Below are 25,120 nucleotides of genomic sequence, written 5' to 3'. Positions count from 1 at the left end.
TGCACTTACGCTGTCATTTCAGTAATGATTAGAACAAAATTAGAACTTGCTGCTCAGCGTCTTAAAGTTTCATCTTACAGTGCTGCTTTAACCCATTGCTGCTCTCTGCATCTTCCCCACTATCTTAGACAGATGTTGAAGAAACTGGAGTAGGATCCCCACTGGGGTGCATTCCAGCTGGAGTTGGGCTTAATTCCACATAAGTTTTCTGGTTTCAGATCAACGAATGAGTCTTCAGTTTGTATAGAGGTTCCTGTAATTGATCAGTATTCATATCCCACAGAGAGAATTGCATCCTAACAGAGAACGTCATGTGGAAATAATGGATTTTTTTCTCCCATAAACGAGTCAAAGTTTTTCCTAAAGACTCTGTTTGCAGCAGCTGTTTTCCCCAAAGAAAAAAAAAAACAATACTTTATCTCTTTAGAATGAGCAGTGCTCAATTTAAGTTCCTTGGTTAAAGAAACAGTTTCATTACATTTAGAGTTGTCAAGCAGAGTTCACTGAACTTGTAAACATGCTGCTTTGAACAGATAATTTACTATATAAGCTAATACACTCTTACATTTTTAGTGCTTTAGTAGAAGTTACAGCAGCTAAATAGAACCCCTAAATTATATATATATTGCCAATAAACTGCCTAAATAGATTATTTAGGGTTTGTTTTTATGCTTCTGTGGAATTGTTTTGTGTCTGGAATGTCACCTAATATAGCAAGAAAGTTTATAAGTATGCAACAGTGCTTCCTGACCACAACCCCACTTTTCCCCTCCAGTCCACACTTGGCCACACCCCTCCGTGTCTCCACCCACCTTGCTGAGATTTCTCAAAATGTGTAAGGCCTATGCTTTCACACGGGGGTTTGTTACACATTAAGTTTCTTTCTAGTGTTTCTTCCTCGTTTTGCGTTAAATGTTCTCTTGAGCACCACCAGCTGAATGCGTCTTCACAGGTCAACGTAAGTTAATTACACATTTACAAACAGATTTCACAGTCTGGGAGTGACGCATAAAGATTTATGCTCTGTTTGCTTTAATCTTTGGTGTTGGTTTCTTAAATTGAACAGTGCCTGTAATGTTCAATTTAAGAACATTACAAGCACTGTAATGTTCTTAAATTGAACATTACATTGTAAAAAAAAAACAAAAAACTTACAATTTGTTTCATACAGAACTTTCACAGGAAGACGTTTAAAAGTTAATGGAACATGATATCAACCTGTAGGCATTTGCCCGCTGCAGAACGGATGCCACAGTCGCGACGCAGTCAAAAGATGCTTGTTAGGTGATATTTGAATTTGGATGAACATTATTGCATATTGTCTTGCCAATATATTCCACACTCACTTTCCGTTTCCAAGGTAACCTCACTGTGCAAATCAATCAAATGTTACTGGAAAGAGAAGACATTTCTTAGCATCCCCCCCCCACCAACAATCTCTGTGTCACTGTTTGTGCGTGTGCATGATTCTTGCCCACTCTCTGCCGCAGATAGTTTTTCCTCCCTCCCTCTCATTTTCTATGCCATCTCCAACTCATCCTCTCTCCCCTCTTTTTATCTGCCGGCTCTCTCTCACTCACTCTCTTTTCCCCTCACAACATTCACTTCCTGACAACCACTGCCAAAAGGACTAACAAGCAGGCAGCATAGCCCCAGATTCCATCACTCGAGGAGGGCCTAGAAGAAAATAAAAAAAAACACAGACAAGACAGAAGAGAAAAAAAAGTAAAAACTGGAGCCCAGGTGTTTTGACACTTTGGATGTCTGTGTTGCTTGCTTGTAGCTTCAGCATTAATGGCAACCAATGGCGAATAAAGGAGGTTGACTGAGGACAGATTTTGTGAGATAGCAGGGGAATATCAACCGGTTCAAGCCAAGTCGTCTGGAGTATTAATTTGAAGTTTTCACAACTTATTCACCCCTTTTGCATCTGAAAACTTGCAACTGGATTGAAGTTGATACAAAAGCTACGGAGGAGAGTCGAGGACAACTTTCCTAAACTTGGACAAAGTGTTCAGATTGGGCGTGGCTGCGTTGCTGGCAAGGATCAGGGCAGCCCGACTTGGCTTAGTGGTACGGTTCTGGGCGATGACATACGGCGGTCCCCCAGGATGCTGAGCTTGGATGGCTTGGAGATGATCGCTGTGCTGGTGGTAATGGGTCTCTTCATCAAAGTCCTGGAACAATTTGGGATGTTCGAGCCTGTTGGTGGGGAAGGTAAAAATCTTTTTTTTTTTTTTTTAATAATTATGTCAAATATTATTAAAGTTACATCAACGCACAACTGAATGCGTGAAAGGTTAATTTTATGTGTGCTGCCCTTTTCCTCCGGTCCTCAGTTGGCAGCAGTGCCGCCTAAGGGTTCCTGTTACCGGTGGGCTGTGCAACACTCTATCCCTCCCTCTCCTTCCCAAACACACACACAACCGTGTAACTTTAGCTGTGTGTGTGGACTTTCTCTGCCCCTTGGGTGTGTGCTTTTACCTTTCAATCGATAACACAATGGAAGGAGTGGGTCTGAGTGCTCTGAAGAGACACTAGTTTCACTGAGGGAGTGCCAGCGTTACTTTTAGAGCTCACATTAGCTCACAAGGCTTATATGGGGATGCAGAAAGAAAGGAAATATGGCTCTGCTGCAGATTATAGATCAACATGTTTTGTGGTTTAGATTGACATAATGCATGTTAAGTAACCTCATTTTGTTCATTAGGTTTTCTATGAAAAACCTTTCTTGACATCATAAATTGGCATGTTTTACCTTCAATCCAATGTTTGTGAAAACTGAGTAGATGTATTCTATTCTATTGCAACAGTGCTTCCCTCTGAATATATTATTATATGTATGCTACATAGAATAATTTTATGTAGAATATAGAATTAGTCTATATTCTAGAAAATAGAATAATATTCTATTCTAATAGAATAGCATATTATGTTCTCATCATCCATCAGTGGGCTAATTCAGTACCAGATGCAAAGTGATAGACATTGACAGTAAATTGGAAAATAATTTCCATCTAACAGATTACAACTCTATTTACTTGGTGTCAATTTACATGTTTCCAATTTCTGCAGATATAAAACAAAGAAAACTTGCGAGAAAAACAAAACAAAATACTGCTTATAAAAAGGTGAAAACGTTTTCTTAGTCAACCGGGCAGTAAGTCCTGATCACCTCTGTGGGTTTTGTTCTTTTCAGCAGAATTGTTTTAATTCAACACTGAATGGTTTTTATCCTTTTTCATGACAAAATTACAATCAAACTTTGGATATTTCTAAAGTCGTTTTTCAAGCCATTCAGAAGTGGACTTGCTGGTATGTTTTGAATCATTTCTGTGCTGCTTAACCCAATTGAGGCTGGTGGGGTTTAGATCATATGTATAGGTCTATATTTTGAGAGCCATGTATTTTTTTTTAATCCAGGCTCATTACTGCATGCAAATAGATTTTACAGAAGGAAACGGTAACAGTAACAAGTTTACTGAAGTTTTGAGTCTAAAAGGGACTTCAATCTAAAAGGGACTTCTTTATGCTGTTGAGAGACTTTTATTTTATATATTCATTTATTTTTTCTGTCTTATTTTTCATGTCCACATTAACAGCATGTTGATTAAAGTTGTTCCATAAAACTTTGAATTTGGCTCATGTAGATTTGATTTAAATCTGGTTTTGTTCTTTTGCTCTTTGTAATTTCTGTACCATAAAACTAATCAGCTGTAGATTGATATACACATTTCTGATTTTCTTTTCTTTGCTACGCCTGTCTTATCAAAAATGACCCAAGTTTTGCCCTCCTTGCCTTCAATCTGCTCAACATTGTTCACATCTTCTTATCACTGTTTTCACTGTGACAATAGGGCAGATGGGCAATCTTGATCCTGTCTGTTCTCCTACCCTGTCAGCAATATGCTGTCTGGATCCTAAGATTTCTCTTTTAATGACCATTAGCACTAATGCGCTGTACTCCAACTATGGATAATAATTTGAGAGACAGGCTTGCAGTATACTAAGATAAAAACAGCAAAGATTGACTTTTTTCCTAGCAGATCATCCTGAAGCCACTTTTCATCCCTGATGCACCCTTTGGACTGACTCCAGCAGTCAAGGTGTGCCAGCAGCTCTGTCATCTTAAAAAAAACAAAAAAAAAAAACAAACTTGGATACCTAATATCCATGCCTCTGCACTCTATGAGTACTTGTATGCAGAGGTAATCAAACACAGATATACGCAAACACATGGAGCTCAATTTACATTATACTTCCATTCTTGAGAGCATTTCAGTGTTTAACATATTTTGATAATATTTTATGAAAATTGCTGCCTTAATGAGAGTATATCTGTGTGTGCCAACTCCTGGGTGAGTACTTAGGCTAATGAAATTTTTTAATGGAGGATCTTAGTCCAGATGGCAGAATGACTGTAGCGTTCAGACTCCTCAGAATCACTAAAGGATTTGGAGACAACCTTTCAGTGTGTGCTATCCACTTTAAGCATGGCTCCGTAATCATTTCTTTGTTCAGACTGAAAGCAACTTATGTTGAGTTTTTGCTGTAATGTTTTCATTTATTGACTAGTAAATTAATCTGTTACTTCCACATATTTGCATTAGTCAATATAGTGGCTGCTTCTTTATTTAGGTAATGCATGTTGGTTTTAATTAATATGTTTATGTAATTTTTTTTGTGAACTAAACAATGAAAAGTTGAAAGAAGCAAAAAGAAATTGCATGTTTTTGCCATATTTTTTTTTCTTTTTAAGACCCATTCTGTGTCATTTTCCGGTGAGTCAGAGCAAGGAAAGTGAGGGAAAAAAACAAACAAAAAAAAACATTTCAGGCTCATTAATTTAACGAGCTGTGTTGCTGACCCTGCAATAAATAAACAGCATCTAATTTTGCGTAAAAAAGAAAGTAAAGTGAACATCTCCTTTCGAGTGTTTATGAAAAGCACTTTAGTCTCAAAGTTTTACGAGTTACAGACAGATTTTAAAGAAATGGGTATTGACAGGGATGTGCTATTTAGTTTATGAGGTGGATATTGAATGGGTTGGTCTGTGCAGTACTGAGTGGCATAATGTCTGATGAAACTACTTCCTTCCTTTCTTCGCTTCTTTTTCCATACCTTTACGGAACTTTAATGTACCTTGCAGTACAAAAACAATGATTACGTATAACTCTTTCGGAGTCTGGTAGGCATAGATACCTTTATCTATCTCCCAGTGGTTACTAAGAACAAATCACCTCAAATCTACTGTTTGTGTATTGTTTCTTTTCGTCTATTTTGTCAAATCTTGAGTGAAAGGTTTGGCATGTTTCCATGTCCACAACAGCATTTTTTCTTGTCTTTCATCTTGAAGGAAATGAACTTGGCACTGGGCTTTGTGAAGTAGTTAATGCCTGCGACAAGACTGAGGACTTGAGGTCTCCTTCATCACTTTTGATACTCTTATGTGTCATATCCGTTTTAATGACTTAGCAGCTGGACAAGAGCCACAGCTACAATAACAGTCATCGGTCCATTGTCTTTTCTTATTTGAAATCAGGTTGTCGAGGTAAAAGGCCGAGGTTAGAAACTCACACATCCTTCTCCACCAGCTGCTGCTCTCGATTCCAAAGCATTTCTAAGCTGAAATGAATATTTAGCCCCTCCAAAAACATTCTGTCTTTTCCTAGGTCTCCTCCCAGTGGAAAAGACCAGGAAAACCTTCCGAAGAAGACATATTAATTAAGTACTGCCTTGTTTATGTGCAAAGCAGCAGCAGCTCCCTCCAGATTGCTGTGGATGTCAGGGTGATCTAAAGTTAAGCTCAGTCACCCTATGGAGAAAATATTTGACCCTTGTTATGATTCATATCTCATAACCATAGACAGAGGTTGGAATCTAAAAAGACTAATAAATTGAGAGCTTCACTCTTTGGCTCAGCTATTTCTTTTTTTTCCACACAACTGCAGCAAAAGTTGGTCCTAAATAGTTTTGACATGCCAAACTGCATCATATTTGTGCACTACATTTGGGTTGATAACAATAAATTCCAATAACATAAATGGGAGTTATTATTTACAATGTAAAAAAATAATAATAATAAAGTTCAAAGAGATGGGAATATATATTTTCAAGGCGCTCCAGCGCTATGCCTCAAAGAATCAGATGACAAAATGGAGCAGGCTGAAAGGATCTTTACTCGATGTCTGGAAGACAAAGCTTAATGTTAGGGTTAGAAAGATGTAGGTATCGTTAAGTGCAGAAGCTACATGGTTTATGTCCAAACGTGAAAGCAGCTATTGAAGATGTTAGGCAGTGATAGAGTGGTATTGGTATAATGCAGAAGAATAAGTGCTGTTAAAATGTTTTGCTGGTCACCAGAGGACCCATTTTTGTCTGATTTCATGCACACACCTTTATGTCCATCTGCCCTCCCTGTAATTGCCCTTCAGTTGATAGGCGAGCTAATGGAGAATGGAGTGTGTTTGTGCTCGCAGCAAATTGAGATGGAGCTGCGGTGCTGCACACACTCTAAGGGTTCTCAGAATCATATAGCCTTCACTTTAGAGTCTCAACAGGAAAAGAAATGTCAGGGACAGGCTATTAATTCACAGTAATGAATTGTTTAATAAGTCTTATTTCTGTTGTGTTGCTAAAACAAGGGTGAACAGTATTATCCCTCTTTCAGTGGTTTGGAGCTGAAGTATATCAATAATTTAGTAAACTTTATTAAATCAGCAATGGATGTGAAGGAGTCTGTCCTTGTTGTCCTTGTCTGGGTCTTTTCCATCCCTGCACCGTTGTTAGTTAGCCAGCTATAGATGAGAGCCTGGGAGACAAGGAGGATCACACAGGGGATATCCAATACCAAACTCACCCCTCTCTACCTTATTCTCTCCTTCTTTTGTGTTCCTCTTTTTTGTTCCAGCTGGCCCTGCACCTTTGAATTTGATAGCAGCTGTGCGCATGTCTTCAAGTTAAAAAGACAGTTTGTATGTCAGCTACTATGTGGATGAAAGAGAGGAAGACCAAAAGTTGGTGGTTCAGATCATGTGAGTGAAAAGATAACACTGTGAATGGAGTAATTCACTCTGTCTTTCTCTCCCTGCCATTCACACCAACAGAGCTTTGGTCTTGAACATGTTCGTTTGTGTTTTATTAGAATTTGCAGGAATTTGCATAAATTTATTTTAGAATGAATACCTTATACACTGAGTGAACATTTAGTTTCATATTTGATGTATTAGAAGCAAGAAAAATGGACAAAGTGACATTTTTCCTAAGTTTGTATGATTGTCTTAACCCAAGGAAATGTGTCTGCAGAAATCAGTCTGTGTTACAAAGTGGAACTGATGTGGCGTCTGTTTTGAATGTGTGAGACGAGAGCTTTTATTCCTCCTAATCTAAATTTTAAAATGTGTTTGACGAATTAAAATACGTAAATTGTCTAAAACTTGTTTTGCTGATGTAGTGGTGTTGCAACGACAGCTGCTTTTCAAGACACTGGGTGAAAGTTAAATTTATTTGGCTCTCACTCTGAACCTCCAGCTCATACACTTTTTTTCTCTCCGTCTCTTATTGACTTTTTTTTTTCATCTGGCTCTTGACTCGAGTCTTGTACCTACATAAAGTATTAACAAGGGCACAGAAGCCTAGGAGCAGGATTTACCAGAATTAATCATTTACGTCAAACAGCGAGGGGATGGATTTATCCTGTTTTACATTTCCAAAGAAAAGCTACAAGTTGCTGCCGTTCTGCTGCCAATTTGATCCTCGTTCATGGCTGCATCACAGCAACATTTGGAATAACTTTCCCATTGGCTCGTCTGTTGCTCAGACAAAGTAAACTGTTGTTTGGCTAGAAATGTTGTTGATTTCCTCTGTAAATTAGCTGCTGTGGCAGGAACCTCCCATGCAGATCTCTAGTGGATTAATATCTCTGAACAGATGCAGAAATCCCTGAAGAGGGCTGAGCCTCTCTGTCAGCTGCAAAAAATATTTGTTTTCATTTTTCCCTTTTTGTGGTATCGATCCATTCAGGATGTTTTCTTGATTTGGCGTCTTGCAGCAAACAGTAGAGAGAGGCATGTTTATGCTTTGATGGGAAATAGGCTTAGAGGCTTGTTGTGAACAATGCAAATGCAATTTAGACCGAGTACTTCACTGCTCAGAAACACATGACACAACAGTAAAAGGACAGGAACTGTTGAATCGAGTACAAAAGTGACCCAAAACACAACTTTTATTATTTGGTCTGATTTATTTTTTTATTTTTCATCTCATGCTGTAAAACTACAACACAGAAGTAAGCATGTGTCTATTCTTTCTGAAGAGCTCTGTGTGTGCAAAGGTGCTGAAAATTGTTAATGGCTCAGGTTCTTTTACTGTCATCGCACGGCTAGTCTGGTTCCGACTGGTGCTGAATGTAAATGAAACATAACAGGACGGAGAGGAGAGGTTGTGGGGTGGAGCCAAAAGTCCTCTTGAACACAGAATTGCACATTAAATAGTTGTCTTAACACTGACCTCTACAGGTATGAAAGGGTAATTACAAAGAATGAATTGAGGAAACGTCAGATTATCAGTGCCAACAAGTCTATTACAGATCAAGTTCAGGTTGGCTGCTTTATTTGCTCTGAAATTAGTATGAATTTTGTTTATTTTTCTTTTTTAAATTGGATTTAAATTACATTTCTTTTGATTTGAGTATACTATTTTGAATAGCTATACAGTTTTGTTTATCTTATGTTGTAAATTTACCTTGTACATTCTCTTATTCCTATACTTTTTTTTATTTTAAATGTTTTACTTTAGTGTGAATCTGCATGCTTCCACTTAGCTTTAATATTGTTGCTGGAAAACCTGAATGAATTTATTTATTTATTTGGTTAGTGAGCTTGTGCTTAAGGGGACACTCTGCATGTTTTCACTTAATTCACTTGTCTAACTCGAGGCCCAACGGCCAAATCTGGACTGCTATAAGTCTTTACATGGACGTAGACTTCAGTGGGACACATAAATGGGACCTTCAAGATAACAGTTGTGTACTTAAATATACACTGCTCAAAAAAATAAAGGGAACACTCAAATAACACATCCTAGATCTGAATGAATGAAATATTCTCATTGAATACTTTGTTCTGTACAAAGTTGAATGTGCTGACAACAAAATCACACAAAAATCATCAATGGAAATCAAATTTATTAACCAATGGAGGCCTGGATTTGGAGCCACACACACAATTAAAGTGAAATGTTCCCTTTATTTTTTTGAGCAGTATACTTTTATAAATTAAATAAAAACAGTTTTTATCTGTATACTGCCAAGTTAGGTAAAAATGAAAAGTTGTTAAATATTAATTAACTACTCATTTTCTAATAAATCATATTTTAATAGTTTGTCAATGGGTAGGTTTATCGATACGTTCTGCCACAGCCGGACCTTTGAGGACATTTATGATCTTGATGCAGTTCCAAATTAAAGTGAGTTTGACATCCTCACCGTATTGAACAATATCATGTTTTTCAAATTCATTTAGTATTTTCTCTGGTTATCTTTGCCAGATATTAAGGTTAGTTTGATGACCTGAAGCATTTAAGTGTGACTAAAAAAAAGAAAAAGCAAAAACAGAAGAAATCTGTCGGAAACCAAACACTTGCATTGTTAACCCAAAACTAAAAGATGTTTAAGATAAACAAGGGAAATTTAAACATTTTAATAAAAAAAAATGAAAGGTTTACCATTTTTAAAATTTTAAGTCTCTAGCAATTCTTTGAGAATGACTTCTGATTTATTATCAACAGTCAGATTTTTATCAGGTCACATCGTAGTTGATTTAAGACGTTGCCCCACAAAAAAGAATGTTAATATAAACTTCACTTTCGATTACGTTCGTGCATGCAGGATGATCTGAGATCCTCCAAAGAGAAAAACTTTTTTTTTCCTTTTTACTTTACCCTCTGTTCATTTGCATTCATCTCTAATTCATGCTGCAAGGACTTGGCCTTGTTACGATCTGTCTGTTTTTTTTTCTGTCTCACATCACCATATTAAAAATATCTTCAAATGCTAATGGTCCATGCAAATGGATCCCTTATTTCATTTGTCTAATTGAAAACACACTAGCCAATTTTGAGCACCATTTGTCAATGACCTCTTGTGTCTCATTTGCTTGATGCTTTCCCACACATGCACGTTTTCCCCCAGTCTCTTAGACGTTTTAATCAGTTTTGAGAGAAATAATTGCCCAGGTAGACGACTAAATATGGAGGCATTTCAATTAGGAGATGTGCCTGGCTTCGGGCAAACTACTCCTCGCGGAGACTAATCAACTAAGACTGATTAACCTAACATTTTATTACCGCCTCAGAGAGAGCTTGAGTGTGTGTGTGTGCGTGCGTGTGTGTGTGTGTGTGTGGGGTGTGTGTGTGTATGTGTTCATGTGTCAACATCTACTGTCGATTAAAATTCAGGCAAGTGAATGTCCAACATTATTTTTGGTACAGAGCTTCTCTTGGGGATTCTTTAAGCCATCACTTTCTCAAGCAGATGAGCCGTAAACAGTTTGGGCTAAAATAAGCTCAGTGACTTTTGCATTTGGAATCGAGCTGCCCTAACAGAACCGTTGGAGGTGGTGAGAGCATCGTGGGTGAGTCGGGGTTGGTGAGGATGGACATCTGAGAAGGTTTTCTGGTAAGCTCACCACTGGCCTGCTAATTATATCACACAGTCTCTCAGTTTCCAAGTAAATTGGAGCAGTGCTTTCAGTCAACTGGCAACAGACTGCACAGACCTTATGCTGGATTAGCAGTGAAAGTGACAGCTGTCATATGGGGAGCTGGATGGAGATTCGCTTATTTACCCAACTTTCCCAACCATCTGTATTTCCAATCGCAGATATTTTGTTAGTTCTGTGTGTCTCCATTTTATTTAAAGCAGATTAATGAGGTTGGCTTGAAATTCAGTTGAAATCAGGTATTTACACAAATGTTTTAACTCAAACATTTGAGTTAATTGGAGACAAACATGTGAATGTATTTCTCAAAATAGATGGTAACATGAAGAAAGAACATTGCGTGGAAGTATTGAACCGACGTCTCAAGACATCAGCCAGGAAGTTAAAGCTCAGGCACAAGTTGATCTTTGAAATGGAGGATGACTTTAAGCATGCTATTAAATTACCTCCAAAGAATCTTAAAGAGGACAAACTCAGAGTTTGGTGGTGGCCGTCACAAAGCAAAGGATCTCAATCGAAGAAAACGTTTGTTTAGCTTCTCTTAGATTTTTTTTTGTAACAAAGGTTTGCTAGTTGAAGTTTAAAGGTTAGTTAGTACCTTACAGCATTCCTGGTATCAAAAAGTCAAATATTTAGTACTGAATGGAAAGTTTAGTACTTTCAAACTGTTATTCAAATTTGTTGACTCTGTGCGATCTGCAGCTCCTGTCCAGATCAACTAAGGACAGGAGCCACTCATAGATTGTAATCTCTGGCTACAATGTGCTGTAGCCAGAGATTGTGTTCTACACAACTTCCTTGTAATTAGAGGTAATTTGATCCACCAAGTCACCCATCTGTCATATCTAACCAACCAGGTCATTCTCGCTTGACATCAGACATCAACAAAGCATTTTCGCCCACACAACCGCATAATCTTTCTTTTATGGTAAATAAAATCCGGGCCATTGTTTCTCTATTCAAATCAGACATATCATTATAGTTTTGCTTGTCTAAAACCAGTTTATAGTTTTTCTTTTCAATTTTTTTGAAGACTGATAATGTCAGCGACCCAGATGTGAAAGCAGCATCTTCTTTCCTGTCTGAAAGGTTCAGCTCTGTGCAGCATTGCGTATGCACTACATGTTGCCCAGCTTTCACCTCCAGGCTGTGTGTCTGTGTGTGTGCACATGTGTCGATTTTACACTCAGGGGATATTGTCACATCTGCGAGTTTGCCCACAGTAGCTACTGCGTCAGATGCTTTGGATTTCTGTCGTCACTGTTTTACTCTCGTCCTCTTTGATAATCTTTGTCTTTTTCTTATTCAAAAATCACCATTATCTTTTTTTTTCTGCTTTTCTCATGACTGCTGTTGTGTTCAGCTCTGACTGTTGCATCTCGTCTCTCCTGTCCAAATGTTTCTTCTTGTCTCTTTCCTTAATTCGCTGCCTCGTTATTCTTTTGTTTTCTCCCGTGTTTCCAGCCTCACACCACCTTGTTTCACCTCTTCAACTGCAAGTAGTACTCACCTCCCGTTTCCTCTTCTTAAATTTATCATCCTTTTCCTCCTTCCTCTTTCACTCATCCCCATCACTGACCCAATTAAGCTCGGGAGGGACACAGAGAGTAGCGGAGTGACGGAGCCAAGGCACAGAGTAGAGAGAGTTTCAGAGTCAGAATCTGGAAAATCAGAGAATCTGAAAACAATTGCCACCAACCTGTCAGGACCCACACAGTGAATGGTCCAAACTTCACCTGGAAGCTAAACAACCTCTGACAGGCTGCTGGAGGCGGAGGAGGGAGTCCGCATCCCCACCGGCTTTTTCTTTCCGCTCTGGAAGAAGAAACAAGGAGAATAATAATCTATTTTCAGTGAAAAATAAAGAGGGTGGGGATCCGTGCGGAGTTAGGATGGCTGGACACGGCACGTAGAGGAGGACTGAGAAACAAGGACAGCACATTCCTTTTTGGAAACTATTTGTTGAGGGGGGGAGGAGGTGTCCGAAGGTGGTCTTCTCCCCCCGCAAGGCAAGAGTAAGATTTGTGTGAACAGGAACATAGGGAGAGCAAAGGAGGAAAGGATGCATCTGTTCTTCCGAGACAAGTGGGAGGTGGAGGGGCTGCAGACTGTGGGCATCCTCCTCGTGGTCTGCAGCTCCCTCAAACTGATGCACTTTCTGGGGCTTATCGACATCTCTGTGGCAGGTAAGGGAAGTGTTTGGGAAGGAGCAGAAACCCTGGAGTTAGTCAAAATATTTAATGAGGTGATGGGACAGTGGGGAAACACTCAGCTGGCAGGAGGCAGGAATGCTGTCTGTGTGTGTGTGTGTGGGCGTGTGTGTGTGTCTGTGTCTATTTCTTTAGAGTTAAACATGACATCTTGTCATACCAATTTCCCACACTCATTCTGTGCTGCTAATGTGTGGCTGGATGGTTTTGGAACATCTTCTGCGAGAAGAATTTTTCTAGGAAACAACAAACTCTGGGCATTACTTTGTACCTTTAATAGAACTGAATTTATACCTATGATGGAGTTATTCTCTAGTTCACTATGATACAATTGTGCATCTGAAGTCCTCTGATTTGTTTACACAATAGAAAACTACAATTTACTCTGGATTTCTGAATGAATTTTTATCAAAGGCTATTAAGAAAAGTTGTGTGTTTTTATTCATAAAGTTATGATAATATAGCAGTTATTATTAGTAGTAGTAGTAGTAGTGGCAACAGTCATAGCAGCAGTATAATAATTTTAGTATAACCTTTAATTATTTGTAGTTATAGGTTATTAGTAAAAATTATTTTCAAATTATTTGTTATTTCAATTTTGTTTGAGTTCTAGGGATAATTTCTTTACCCCATCAAGCATTTATTTATTTATTTATTTATTTATTTATTTATTTATTTATTTATTTATTTATTATTACTACATATACTTATTATCTAAACATACATATCCTTTTAGGGTTGCAGGTATTATTACTGCTATATTTTAATAAAGTAAAGGACAATTCCAGTAGCCAAATGAGTTCACAATTGTTTTTTTTTTTTTCTAGGAACTAGTAATAATAATGATACTTGGAGGAAAATAAATAAATAAATAAATGCCACAATGTGTTTAACAGAGATGCAAAGAGGTCTTGATTAGAAGTCCCTCCTTTATAAATATCTGGGAAGATCATGCTGAACTGATAACGTGAATTCAGGCAATGTGTCTTAGCCAGAGTGCCACCAGGACACAAGACACAGCTTGCACGGCAGACTAAGGGCTTTCTGGTTGGAAGACTTGAGCATTTATCCAAAAATATCTTTTAAAAAAATCTACAACTCAAAATTCCTTTGCTTTCCTGATTCTCTTTGTTGTTTTATGTTTTATGTCTGGTTTTCTTCTAAATTTAAAGTAAAAAAATGTAAATAAATAACTAAATAAGAAGTCTTCATAGACTTCACACTTGAATCTTTTCTGGTTTTGTTTAATTATCCTGATATATCTTGAGTCTAGAAACACAATATTTGTGTAAAATCTAGTATTGCTGCACCCAAGAATCTGTGAAAAGGTGTCAAAATTACCCGTACTACTGAACCCAGTAGCACTGCAACCAAAAAGCATAAGAAGGAAAACTTCTTTCATTTTATTTTGACTTGGAGCAGAATAAAATAATTTCAGGTGTCATCGTCAGAAAATAAAATGATATCAAAGGTAACTCAGCACACATTCATCACGGTACTTTGGCAGCAAAAGAGATCAGACAGACTGACAGACAGAAAGAAAGACAGACAGAGGAGGTTGAGAGTTAGCTACGATGCATTGACAGAGGCTTTGATGGTTCTTGCAAGTATTTTAGGCTCAATGCACCATGCAGAGTCAGCAGAGGCACGAAAATTCATGAAACAAAAGTGTTTTTTATTTGTCTATTTCAAAGCTTCAGAACGATCACTGTTGCATTAACCAATGCATAAAAAATCTTCATTGTGATATTCTTTCATCTTTTCCTTGTTCCAGCCTACCGGCTATAAGATTACATATTAGTTTTCTATATTTATAATCATTTGCATGCATAAACTCCTTAAACTTACCTCTGATTAATTTTTAAAGTCTCTGCTATTGATTTCTGTGATATGGTCTGCTTTTGGGTCCATGTAGAGAAAGATAAATTGCTCACCTGTACGAGCACCTTAAGGCACCGGGGTAGAGCCTGTGTTTAGGTAGTTGGATGGATGAGTCTGCCAGATATTGGACAATGTGCTCTGCCTGCTTTGTTTGCAAATAATGCCACAACCACAGGCGAAGAAAGTGACAGTCCCTGAGGCTGCATGCTACAGAAAGACAATGGGATGACACATCATAGATGCCGTGGTTCGGTTTATTTTCACACCAATTGTCCTGCATTGTTCAAACCATTGGCTGGCCTTGGAAAAATACCAAAGTCATTTTTGGTAACTAAGGAAATAAGATGCAGTAGTCAGTAGCTGGGCTTTGTGTGTAAAATTAGGTCTGTGTTTTGCCATTTGTTTGAGATGATTGTTAGGAAGTTATACTGGAAGTTTTATTTCAGTATAACTGAAATAATATGTTTTTGGAAAAGTTTTGCCATCCAAAAAAGGTCACACACCCCAACATGTTATTGGATCGCCTATGGCTCTGTTCACGGAATTCGCTATTCGCTATTGTGCTATTTTAATAAATTTCTCATATTTATGGTTTTCTCAGAACTGCCTTAATTTTTCTCCAAGCTCTTATAGAGATTATGGAAGAGTCAAACTGTTTTTCTCCAACATGTGTCAAAGATTGTAGATGGGGTTAAATTCTGGACTCTGCTGACCAATCCATTTGTGAACATTATTGTCTTGCACTATGCATGATGGGTGCATCCCTCCTCTTCTTACACTCTAGATCAGGGGAAGTTCTGGACTCATCAGACCACATGATGATCAGCTCCTCCTGAGTGCAATTTTTATTCTCCTTGACAAACTTAAGGCTTTCTTCGTTTAGTCTCACTGATCAATGATTTTATTCAGGCTACTTAACTTTTTGTCCCAATCTCTTGAGCTTGTTTGCAGGATGAATGTGTAAATGCTCTTATGTTCCTTAGTGAACATACCTGGGATTTCTGCTGGTGTTTTTGATTTTACCAAACATGTAGGTGATCACCTATCACAGTCATTTGAGGTTTTGGTTTAAGCACACTTCTTCCACAAACATGATTGTTCCCCAGCATCTTTCTAGTTTTTAATAATGTGTTGGACAGTTCTCCACATAATTTTAATAGCTTCAGCATTCTATTTAGATGTTTTTTTTTGTTAGAGTGTAAAACAGATTCATATATTTCCCCCAACCACAGGATGTGTCTTCAAAGAAGGTTGAGAAGCCATTTCCTGCATCGACTAGGGTTTAAATAATGCTAGCTGAAGCATGATTATCCATAATTACTCAACGGGAGCCTCTTACCTATTTACTTTGTTAAATCCAGGTGATAATATTTTTGACAGCCTTAAATATTGGGATGCAAATAAAAATGGTCTCCCTTTGTTGAGCCAAGCCAGAAGGCAATTACCTGCCTGATCAGCATGAACTAGTTTGTTGCATTTTTTTTTTGTTTGTTTTGTTGTGTGTTATGTGTGTTTTGGTTCTACAGGCATGTTGCTAGAGACGTAAAAAGACTCATGTCAGTGTACATATCTAACCTGTGTGCTATGGTTGGTGATTGCAGGTAACCCCTCCACCAGTCAAAGCAAAAAAACCATAAAGCAGCGATTCCTCAAGCTGCTGCCGTGCTGCACGCCCTCGACCACTCCCTCAATCAGTCAAAGCAAGTGCTCCTTCACTCTTCATACATCTCTTTGCTTTTCTTCCAGTAGCCTCTCTAGAGAGTTCACATTAACATTTGTGTGGATGCTGTCATTACCACATTCAGCTAACGTAGCACATAGAAATGGAGAGCCTCACAGTTTGAATTAAGCATAAACCCAGCAGGTTTGGTGTTACAATTTGTACAGTGTGACATCTAAAAGTAGAAGGTGTGTTTGTACTTAATAAACACAGTTAATATAAAGTATGTCTGTTTGTTTTACCTCTTTCAGTCTTTCACTTAAGCTTGAGATTTTATGCTTTCTAAGTGAATTTGTGTGAAAGACCCTTCATGAAAACCAGGACTATTGACATTGCCAGACATTGGAAAGAATGCTTTGATGACCTTCTTAACCCAGTCACCAGGTCCTCCACAGAGGAGGCGGAAAATAAGACCTGGGTAGGTAAGGTACTATGACAGAGGTCACTGATTTAAAAAAGCTCTCTAGTGCCCCTGTACCCTGAAAGGTTGTGAAAATGTTGTGATTTACAAGCGTCTTTGGTGTTGCAGCGGAGGCTTGGACAACACCGACAGAGTGACTGACCAGGGTGGTGTTTCCAATTGTGCCAGAGAGCATGTTCCAGCAATTGTATCACAATACTTAACTCTCTAAAGTAAGCTTAGTGTGGGGAGTTTGAAAGAAGGCAGTAACTGATTCTTGAGTCTTGGACTCCAGAAGAAGAGTGTTTTTGTCCTGGCTGTTGAACATTGATGTAGTCATTACCCTTAAGGAAATGCTATTGGGGTCTTAGGACATTTTGGTTGGTCAGTTCATGTGTGTTTTGTGGGAGTTGGTACTGTAAGATCACAGAGTGTCTTGCAGTATGTCTATAACTAAGGTAAGTGGTGTGTCCTCACGTTTTTTTCCAAATCAATTTTTTTTCCCAGTGTGGATTGGACTCCACCAGTGCTTCTCTTGCCCTCCCTTCTGTTTGTGTCATTTATTGATGGGATCTCTGCAGCTGCTATGGTTCCTTATGCATCTTCAAACCATGATTTTTACCATGTCCTGGAGCAGTTTGCAGCTCAGACTGATGCAGCTGGGACGAGAGCCTGCTCTTCTAAATCTGAGGTCGTCATTCTAGATCTAGAAGTAGATTACACCTGGAATTCAGTTTCTGTCTGAAGGGGTACCGTGATGTCTTTTTCAGAAGTGATGGTACGGTGAAGCAGTAAATGAATAGACAGATCTGGATCTCATCTTTCGTAATACAGACATTACTCTGGTCTGTCTGTCTATGTGCTAACTCTTACATATAGTCGCGAGACATTGATGATGACCAAAAGCAGGAGATCACAGCTAAAAATTAGCCTCCTCCATATGGTGGTCAGTCTCAGTGTCTGGGGTCATAAAGAGTGATGGAGAAGAAATTTGGGATAAGAAGGGGTTGTTAAACTAGATGAGAAGATAAAGTAGAATGAAAAGGGATCTCAGGAGAGTGGAGGAGAAAAAGGGGAATGAAAAAGGTGTCTTAAAGAAAGACTAGGAGAAAATGGATCAAGGGTCATAAAGGAGGAATAAGGAGGATGAGTGAAATAAAACGGAGTTGTAAAAAATTTCAGGACGATGGGTGGGGAGAGAAGACAAGTAGAGAGAATGTGAGAATGAATAGACAAGTTGCAAGCAGAGAGGGTTCAAGAGCACAAGACAGAGTACTGCTTGAGTGTATCAGCTATGATGTGGCTCTTATTCTTAACTTATCTACATTCGTACTGTAAACATTTGGGATTTTATAAAAAAGGTAAAATAACTGTTAAGTTTGTTTTATCCATATTAATGATCCATGTCCTTCACTTCACAAGCGCGTTTATCACAGTTCTATAGGTTCAAACGCATGAAATAGTCTTCCAGTGTCCAGCAGTATGTTTTACTGAACTTTCTGTTTTGTTCTCATTCATTAATAAAACGTTTTGTATGAGTCTTCTAGATTGTCCACAGGATGTACAGATTGACATTAGTGTACTTCTTGAAACATAGTCGTGGTGTGCTTTTGAATGGTATTGCCAATGTTCGGGGAGGCAGCTAAAAATTATGGCAATGACTCTAACTTTGACATCTTTAGAATACGTTTTAGAAATGTTTCGTGGTTCATGTTTTAAATGCAACAAGGAGTGTAAGCGAACCTAATCCCAATGGAGTTGCTCATCTGAACTCAAAATTAGATTATTTTCCCAGTACATGAATTTATATGACACATTTTCTTTGTTTCATTGAGTTTTCTCTCCTTTCTTTAGTTGTGAAAATATAATCTTTTTGGTTTTGTGTAATGTTTAATTTACGTAGAACGAAAAGTGTGGCTGGATGTGATTTTCTTTACATGACTTTGATATTACTAGTAAGATGACTTTCCCTTCTTGAGGTTTGGATCTTGCCCTGATGGCTATTTTTACAGCGACTAACCCTTTTATGTCTCTTACAGACAGTGTTGAAGATGACTTTGAGTTGTCCACTGTGTGCCATCGCCCAGAGAGCATGGACAAGCTGGAAGAGCAGACAAAGTTCACCAAGAAGGAGTTGCAGGTCCTCTACAGGGGTTTCAAAAATGTAGGTTTCCATTGTTCACTTTTATTCTCAGCTGCATTTAAATATGTTAGTATTTTCATTTTCCTTTTGTTTTTCACTAGGAGTGTCCGAGTGGAGTGGTGAATGAGGAGAACTTTAAAAACATTTACTCACAGTTCTTTCCTCAGGGCGGTGAGTTTCATTTTTGACAGTGTAATTTAAATGTTGATATTTCTATTAAAATAAATGTTCAACAAATAGATGTACACCACTGTAAAATAATCTGACATTTATATTTTTCTGTTGTTGCTTTTTGTGTCATGCCTGAATGTTTCAGGTGATCAAAAATAATATTAAGATCCGACAAAGATGACCTGAGTAAATACTGTTATGGCTCAACTCAGAGGCCACAAGTACAGATGTACACAGTATAAACTAAAGGTTCTAAGTAATTAATTTATTTAAATCAAATGTAGTTAAAATAGAAGTTTCTAATATAATATATGAAAGTCAGTCAAATATGTTGTGTGACATTAATGACTGTAAACCATGTTTAAAAGTTGCGTTGTGCAAGCAAACTGAAATAAGAACCAAAAGGTGGCAGTATACCATGTTGAGAAGTCAGTTTGTAATCAGGGTTTAAATAACTGAGACTCTTTAGGTCACTGGATGTTCCAAATACATTTACAGTGTTAGAGACAAAAGGTAAATAGCCCAACCTAAAGAAAATAACACCTGCAAAAGTTGCAACAACATTAAGATATGTTTTTTTTTTTTATTAGTGGGAAAAGCTAAAAACCAACATGGTTGGCACCACAAAACCTTAGAATTTGTTGTGCCACCAGTATTGGCAACTCATGTCATCATGAATTTGAGAAAAATAATAATCAGTTTATGTATCGAAATTTTGACCCATTTTTCTTTACAGAATGTTTTTAAATTTGTAACACTGGATGGCTTTTTGGGCTTGAACAGGCTATTAAAGGTCATGTCACCATTTATCAGTTTTTGATTAGGCCACTCTGACATCTTCATTTTCTGGAACTTGTTAGACATGGACTTGCTGGTGTGCTTCTGATCTTGGTTCTGTCCCGTGAGCTGATGGCCCAACATGCTGATTCTAGATGTTTTGGCGAAGAGTTAAATAAAGGGTTCCATCAGCAAAGCATTCCCAGAATATCACATTATCACTACTATGTTTGACTGATTTTCTTTTTCTGAAATGCTGCATTGGTTTTATGCTAGATGTATTAGTGATGTGTATCTTCCTAAAATGTTCAATGCAGATCATTTTAGAGGCAAAATTGGTTTGTGTTACTGTTTTTCCTTGAAAAAAATCGAATAATTATTTGGAAACTGTATTATGTTTCTACTCAGCTCATCTTTGTACATAATGACATTTACCTGGTGGTCTTTAATGTTCAGACTTTAAAAAAATGAAAACAGAAATCTGTAAGGGAAGCACTGAATGGAAGCGTATCTTTCTTTTATCACAATAAAATAACTACTCTATTTTTAACTCATAATAATCAGTTCTTCCTAACCGTAGTAGATGTTCTGCAGTGAGGCAAAGTGATCTATCATTTCATGATATTTAGTTTTATGAAATGTTAACCACTTGCCTCCAGTTGTATCTGAAATTATTTTTATATCTAGTCTATATTTGGCTCACTGCTAATCAGAGCCGTTCAAAGACTTCACGTTTCCGCTGCTCTCGGGTTACTCTTAGTCTCTCCCTTTGCAGATTCGAGTATGTATGCACATTTCCTGTTTGAAGCCTTCGACACCAACAAGAATGGCTCCGTTAGTTTCGAGGTGAGCTCTGTTCTTTGAACGGATCAAAGCAAATCTGGGCTCATCTGAAATTTGACACAGCAGTGGCAGTCAAACAAAGATGTATTATCCACCTCAACACCAGCCCACAGGGCAGAGAAAGTCATAAATAGTTTACCTCATCAATATGTCAGACCTTTAGCAGTTCCTAATTGATTAATTTTCCCTATCAGGACTTTGTTTTTGGTCTGTCCATCATCTTGAGAGGGACGATTAATGACCGGCTAAACTGGGCTTTTAACCTATATGACCTGAACAAGGATGGCTGCATTACCAAAGAGGTAACACACTCACGTTAATTTGCAAACCGACAAGTTTTATTTTAATAGATTTGAATTTCAATATCCTTTCAGAATTTTGAACTTATCCCTTGTGTTAAGCATTTATTGCCTTCCAGCGTTTGAGATTTCTTTCGTCTGTCACTTATCCAAAAACTGGTCACAGAGGTAACATGTAAAACAAAAAACAAAAAAAAACAAAAAACGGAAACCTAGAAATCTCTCACCCAACTGGGACTCTCCAGCATATCCTGGGGGATCTCAATGTGTTTATTTCCAGGCCAGAAGCAATGAATGTTGAATCCGGTGATTGGGGGTTTCCCTATAGGATCTCCCCTTTAGCGGGTGTCAGGTGTCTGAACCACCTTAGCTGACTCGTCTTGATGTGGAGGAGAAGTGAATCTAATTTGAGCTTCCCTTAGTGAGTGCAGCCACTCTATAGATGAAGATAATTCAGGACATTTGTATTTTAGATTTTGTTCTTTCAGTCATAATCCAGGTCTCATCACTTATAGATGAAGGTCAGAGCAAAGACAGGTAAATTGAGAGCTTTTGGTTCTGCTGTTCTCCAGCATGACACAGGACAGCAGCATCTGCGTTACTGCAGACAAGGCCTCAGCCTGTCTATTGATTTCCTTCTTCATTTTAGAAGATTGTCCACAGGATGAACAAGACACTCTAACTTCTCTTCTTGAGGCAGACCAGGAGGGAGTAGTCCACCTTTTCCTGTTTGAAAGCTATCACTTTGAGGTGAACTGCCCTCCCCCAGAATGAACTTTCCCAGGAAGGCTTAGAAGTGTAATCCCTCAGCAGCTGGAACATTCCCTTCGGTCCTCTTGTCTAAAAATCAGAACCCACACTTTGATTTTTACCTCTTCAACCGTCATAAAAGAATATTGTTTTCTTCTACATCTCTAACACCTGTGTGTTTTTTGACATTAACTTTGTAGGAAATGCTGGACATCATGAAGTCCATCTATGACATGATGGGAAAATACACGTACCCCACTATGATGGACGATGCTCCAAGGGAACACGTGGAGAGCTTCTTTCAGGTTTAATTTCTCAGTGTTTGCTTTGATGTTATCTCCCAGACTGCATATGGTCACAGACATTCTTTTGAAAATTAATATGTTTTCTTTCAGAAAATGGACCAGAATAGAGATGGGGTGGTCACCATAGATGAATTTATTGATTCATGTAAAAAGGTACAGAGAAAACTTTTGTCTGTAGTTGCCCTCGGTTTTAACCACATGAGCGTAAACAAAGTGGTGTTTGTCTCTGTCTCCGTTCAGGATGAGAACATCATGCAGTCCATGCAGCTGTTTGACAATGTCATCTAAGGATCTGGACCAGTGAGGATACTGGCACCAGGGAGGGGAGTGGTGTTGGCGGAAAAGGCATCAGGACTGAAGAGATAGAACGAGTTTGTGAATGTTTGTGTGTCTGTGTGTGTGGCTGAGTGGGATACAGGCCTGAGCTTGTGTCATCGCTGAGAACTGTGAATCCTTTGGGCGCAGAGAGACCATCACCCTCCTCCTGGACCTCTAGTGGCATTTCTTCCAGCAACGGTGGAGTTTCCATGACTCCCAGGCTAATCGTAAAGAACCTTAATTAGTTTTATCCTTGAGCACAGACAAAGAATGCTTGCAGTGGGCTTACGGCAACTAGCACACCCCCAGCAGTTTTATTTGAACTTTTATTTATTACTGTGTCTAGCGGGTCAGCTGTCACAGCTTGCAAAGGCTGGACTCAGCCGGATCAAGTTTCCTTTAAAACCTTGATCCGAAATAACTTTCTCCCTTTGCCCTATTATGCTCGATATTTGGATTTGTGATTCTGATCTCGCCTCTGTTGCGCGCCGTGCGGGAACGCCTCCCTGGAGCCGAGAGGAACCATAGAAATGAGTCTGTGGCCACCTGGTGGACGTGACGGAGAAAGACACTTCCTGATGGAGCGACCAACAAATTGAAGATCCCAGAGAGTCGAGTTGAAAGCTAAACAAAAGTGTTTTCCAAGAGAAACTGACTTCAGTATCGCATGATGATGTCACTAATATCTAATTACATATTTAAAGAGATACTCCAAAGTCTGCTCGTCTGTCTGCTGTTCCTAGTCATTCACAGGTGCCTCACCCTCTGTGTGTGTGCGTGCGTGTGTGTGTGTGCATGTGTATCAGGAAGACATGCTGTCTGTCTTACAGATGAGTCCCCGCGGTGGGTCGGCACCCCTGTTTATTCATGGGTTAGACTAATTCCTGGCCTTCCAAACTATCCAGTCCTAGCAGTAGTTGTCTGATGACTGTTGTAATGTTTTTAGCATTCCCAGTGGAATGACAATTAGCCAGTGCGATGTTGGAATAGCACTATAGTTGATCAGCTTTTGACCAGTCAAACCATGTCAGTATACGACTGTAAACCGCAGTCATACTGGGCTTTCAAATTTCATTAAAGGGAAAATCAGTGTATCCAAGACCGTATGTGTGAAATTCTTATTACCTGAAATGTCATGTGGTTGTAGCAGGTTCTACCACTTCAAAATCATGTTTATTTTGAATAAAAGGCTATTTAGCTTTTGCAGAGTTACAATATGATGAATATGGATGTTTTGATTTTTTTTCCCCATGTCCGCCACATTTCCCTTTTCTTATTATCCATATTTCTGCCACCAAAGAGGAAATATTAGACAAATGTGAGTCTAATGGATATGAGATACTGTAATCAGTGAGGCAAAAAGCACTTAGAGGTAAAGGTATGCAGTTTTGCCTGCTCACTGTCAATGTCACTCAAGGTTGTGAACCTGCATGATAAGCTGTTATGAATATTTCTTTAAAAATGTTTACAGCTACCATATAATTTGCCTCTTTTTATACCAGAACATCACTGAGCTCCAACACCTTGTTACCAGAGGCACTGAAACATTAATTCAGAGAACCTAACATGGAATAGCAATAATGTTCTCCATCACAGTACCTTTCCATTTCCACCCAATCTCTCACTTCCTTCAAAGGAACTGCATTTTTTTTAATTATTTTCTTTCAAACATTCCTAACTCTGTGGTATAGTTTACACATGCAGTACTTTTTATTTTACTAGAAAAGTGTTTCAGCTCAGTTCTTAGGTTCCTGACTACAGTAAAACCTGTCTATACCCGCATGTACTGTGTCTAGAGCAATGAAAAGTTACATGTTGTAATGATTGTCCGGTTAGCTAGCTGCTGGTTGCATTACATATTCAAAATGTGTATATTTTGTACAGAGATAATAAAAATCAGTTACTATGCAACATGGGATGAAATTTGAATTTCAAAGACTCCACATTCTTGTCTCTTTAGAATTTCATTACTGATTCATTCCTATACTCGTGAAACTATATAGTAAATAAAGGAAAAATAAAATGTTCGAAATGCCCCATTTTCAGCAACAACAGATTTTATTACTGTAGAAAAACTCTTAGGCTAGTTCTTTTTTTATACAAAATCATCAGGAAATGGATCAGACTAGCCACACAACACTGCCAACACTGTAACCTAGATGATCAATCAATGTATTGCTTTCTCAGTCATTTGTTGGGATTTTTTTTTTTTTTTTAGAGATTTAACCACTTATGAAAACAGCAATTTCATTGTATTTGCAAGAAATTCAGAGCAAATGCTTATTTTGGTGATCAATGTCTTTTCCGTTCATGTACCCATATAGACCTGTCAGTCTTTTCCACCAGGGAATATTAACCCATTGATAAAAATCTGGTGGTTGTTCTAAAGAGCTTTCTTTTATAGACTTATGTAGCATTTCAAGTCATTTTTTTCTCATTACAGATGTATATTAGCACAATCATTTGCCCCATCTTAGTGCAATTGCATTACATTCTTACAGAAAAAAAAAAAAAAAACATAAAAAAGCAATAATTTTATTGTATATATCCACTGAATTAGAATGCTTCGGGTCTCCTAAAATTGT

General features: G+C 38.2%; 1 protein-coding gene across 5 annotated transcripts in view; it reads left to right on the top strand.

Annotated features, from left to right (window-relative positions):
- Positions 1–24,464, top strand: part of LOC103152228 (Kv channel-interacting protein 2) — a 98,483-nt gene extending 74,019 nt beyond the window's left edge. For 2 of the 5 annotated variants that reach the window (XM_016660964.1, XM_007572616.2), the window contains 7 exons: positions 18,969–19,093; positions 19,174–19,243; positions 20,796–20,866; positions 21,058–21,165; positions 22,113–22,217; positions 22,308–22,370; positions 22,458–24,464. In XM_016660964.1, the coding sequence (XP_016516450.1) occupies positions 18,969–19,093; positions 19,174–19,243; positions 20,796–20,866; positions 21,058–21,165; positions 22,113–22,217; positions 22,308–22,370; positions 22,458–22,505 (590 nt within the window). In that variant the 3' untranslated portion in view covers positions 22,506–24,464. Of the gene's footprint in view, positions 1–1,575; positions 2,218–12,688; positions 12,905–16,410; positions 16,510–18,968; positions 19,094–19,173; positions 19,244–20,795; positions 20,867–21,057; positions 21,166–22,112; positions 22,218–22,307; positions 22,371–22,457 lie in introns of those variants that run through there. The other 3 variants (XM_007572613.2, XM_016660962.1, XM_007572615.2) reach the window with 3 other exon arrangements.
- The last annotated feature ends 656 nt before the right edge of the window (positions 24,465–25,120 follow it).

The sequence above is a fragment of the Poecilia formosa genome, unplaced genomic scaffold (genome assembly GCF_000485575.1).
Source record: "Poecilia formosa unplaced genomic scaffold, Poecilia_formosa-5.1.2 Scaffold305, whole genome shotgun sequence".
In the NCBI taxonomy this organism is placed as follows: Eukaryota; Metazoa; Chordata; class Actinopteri; order Cyprinodontiformes; family Poeciliidae; genus Poecilia; species Poecilia formosa.
This window is presented reverse-complemented; position numbering and strand designations above follow the sequence as displayed.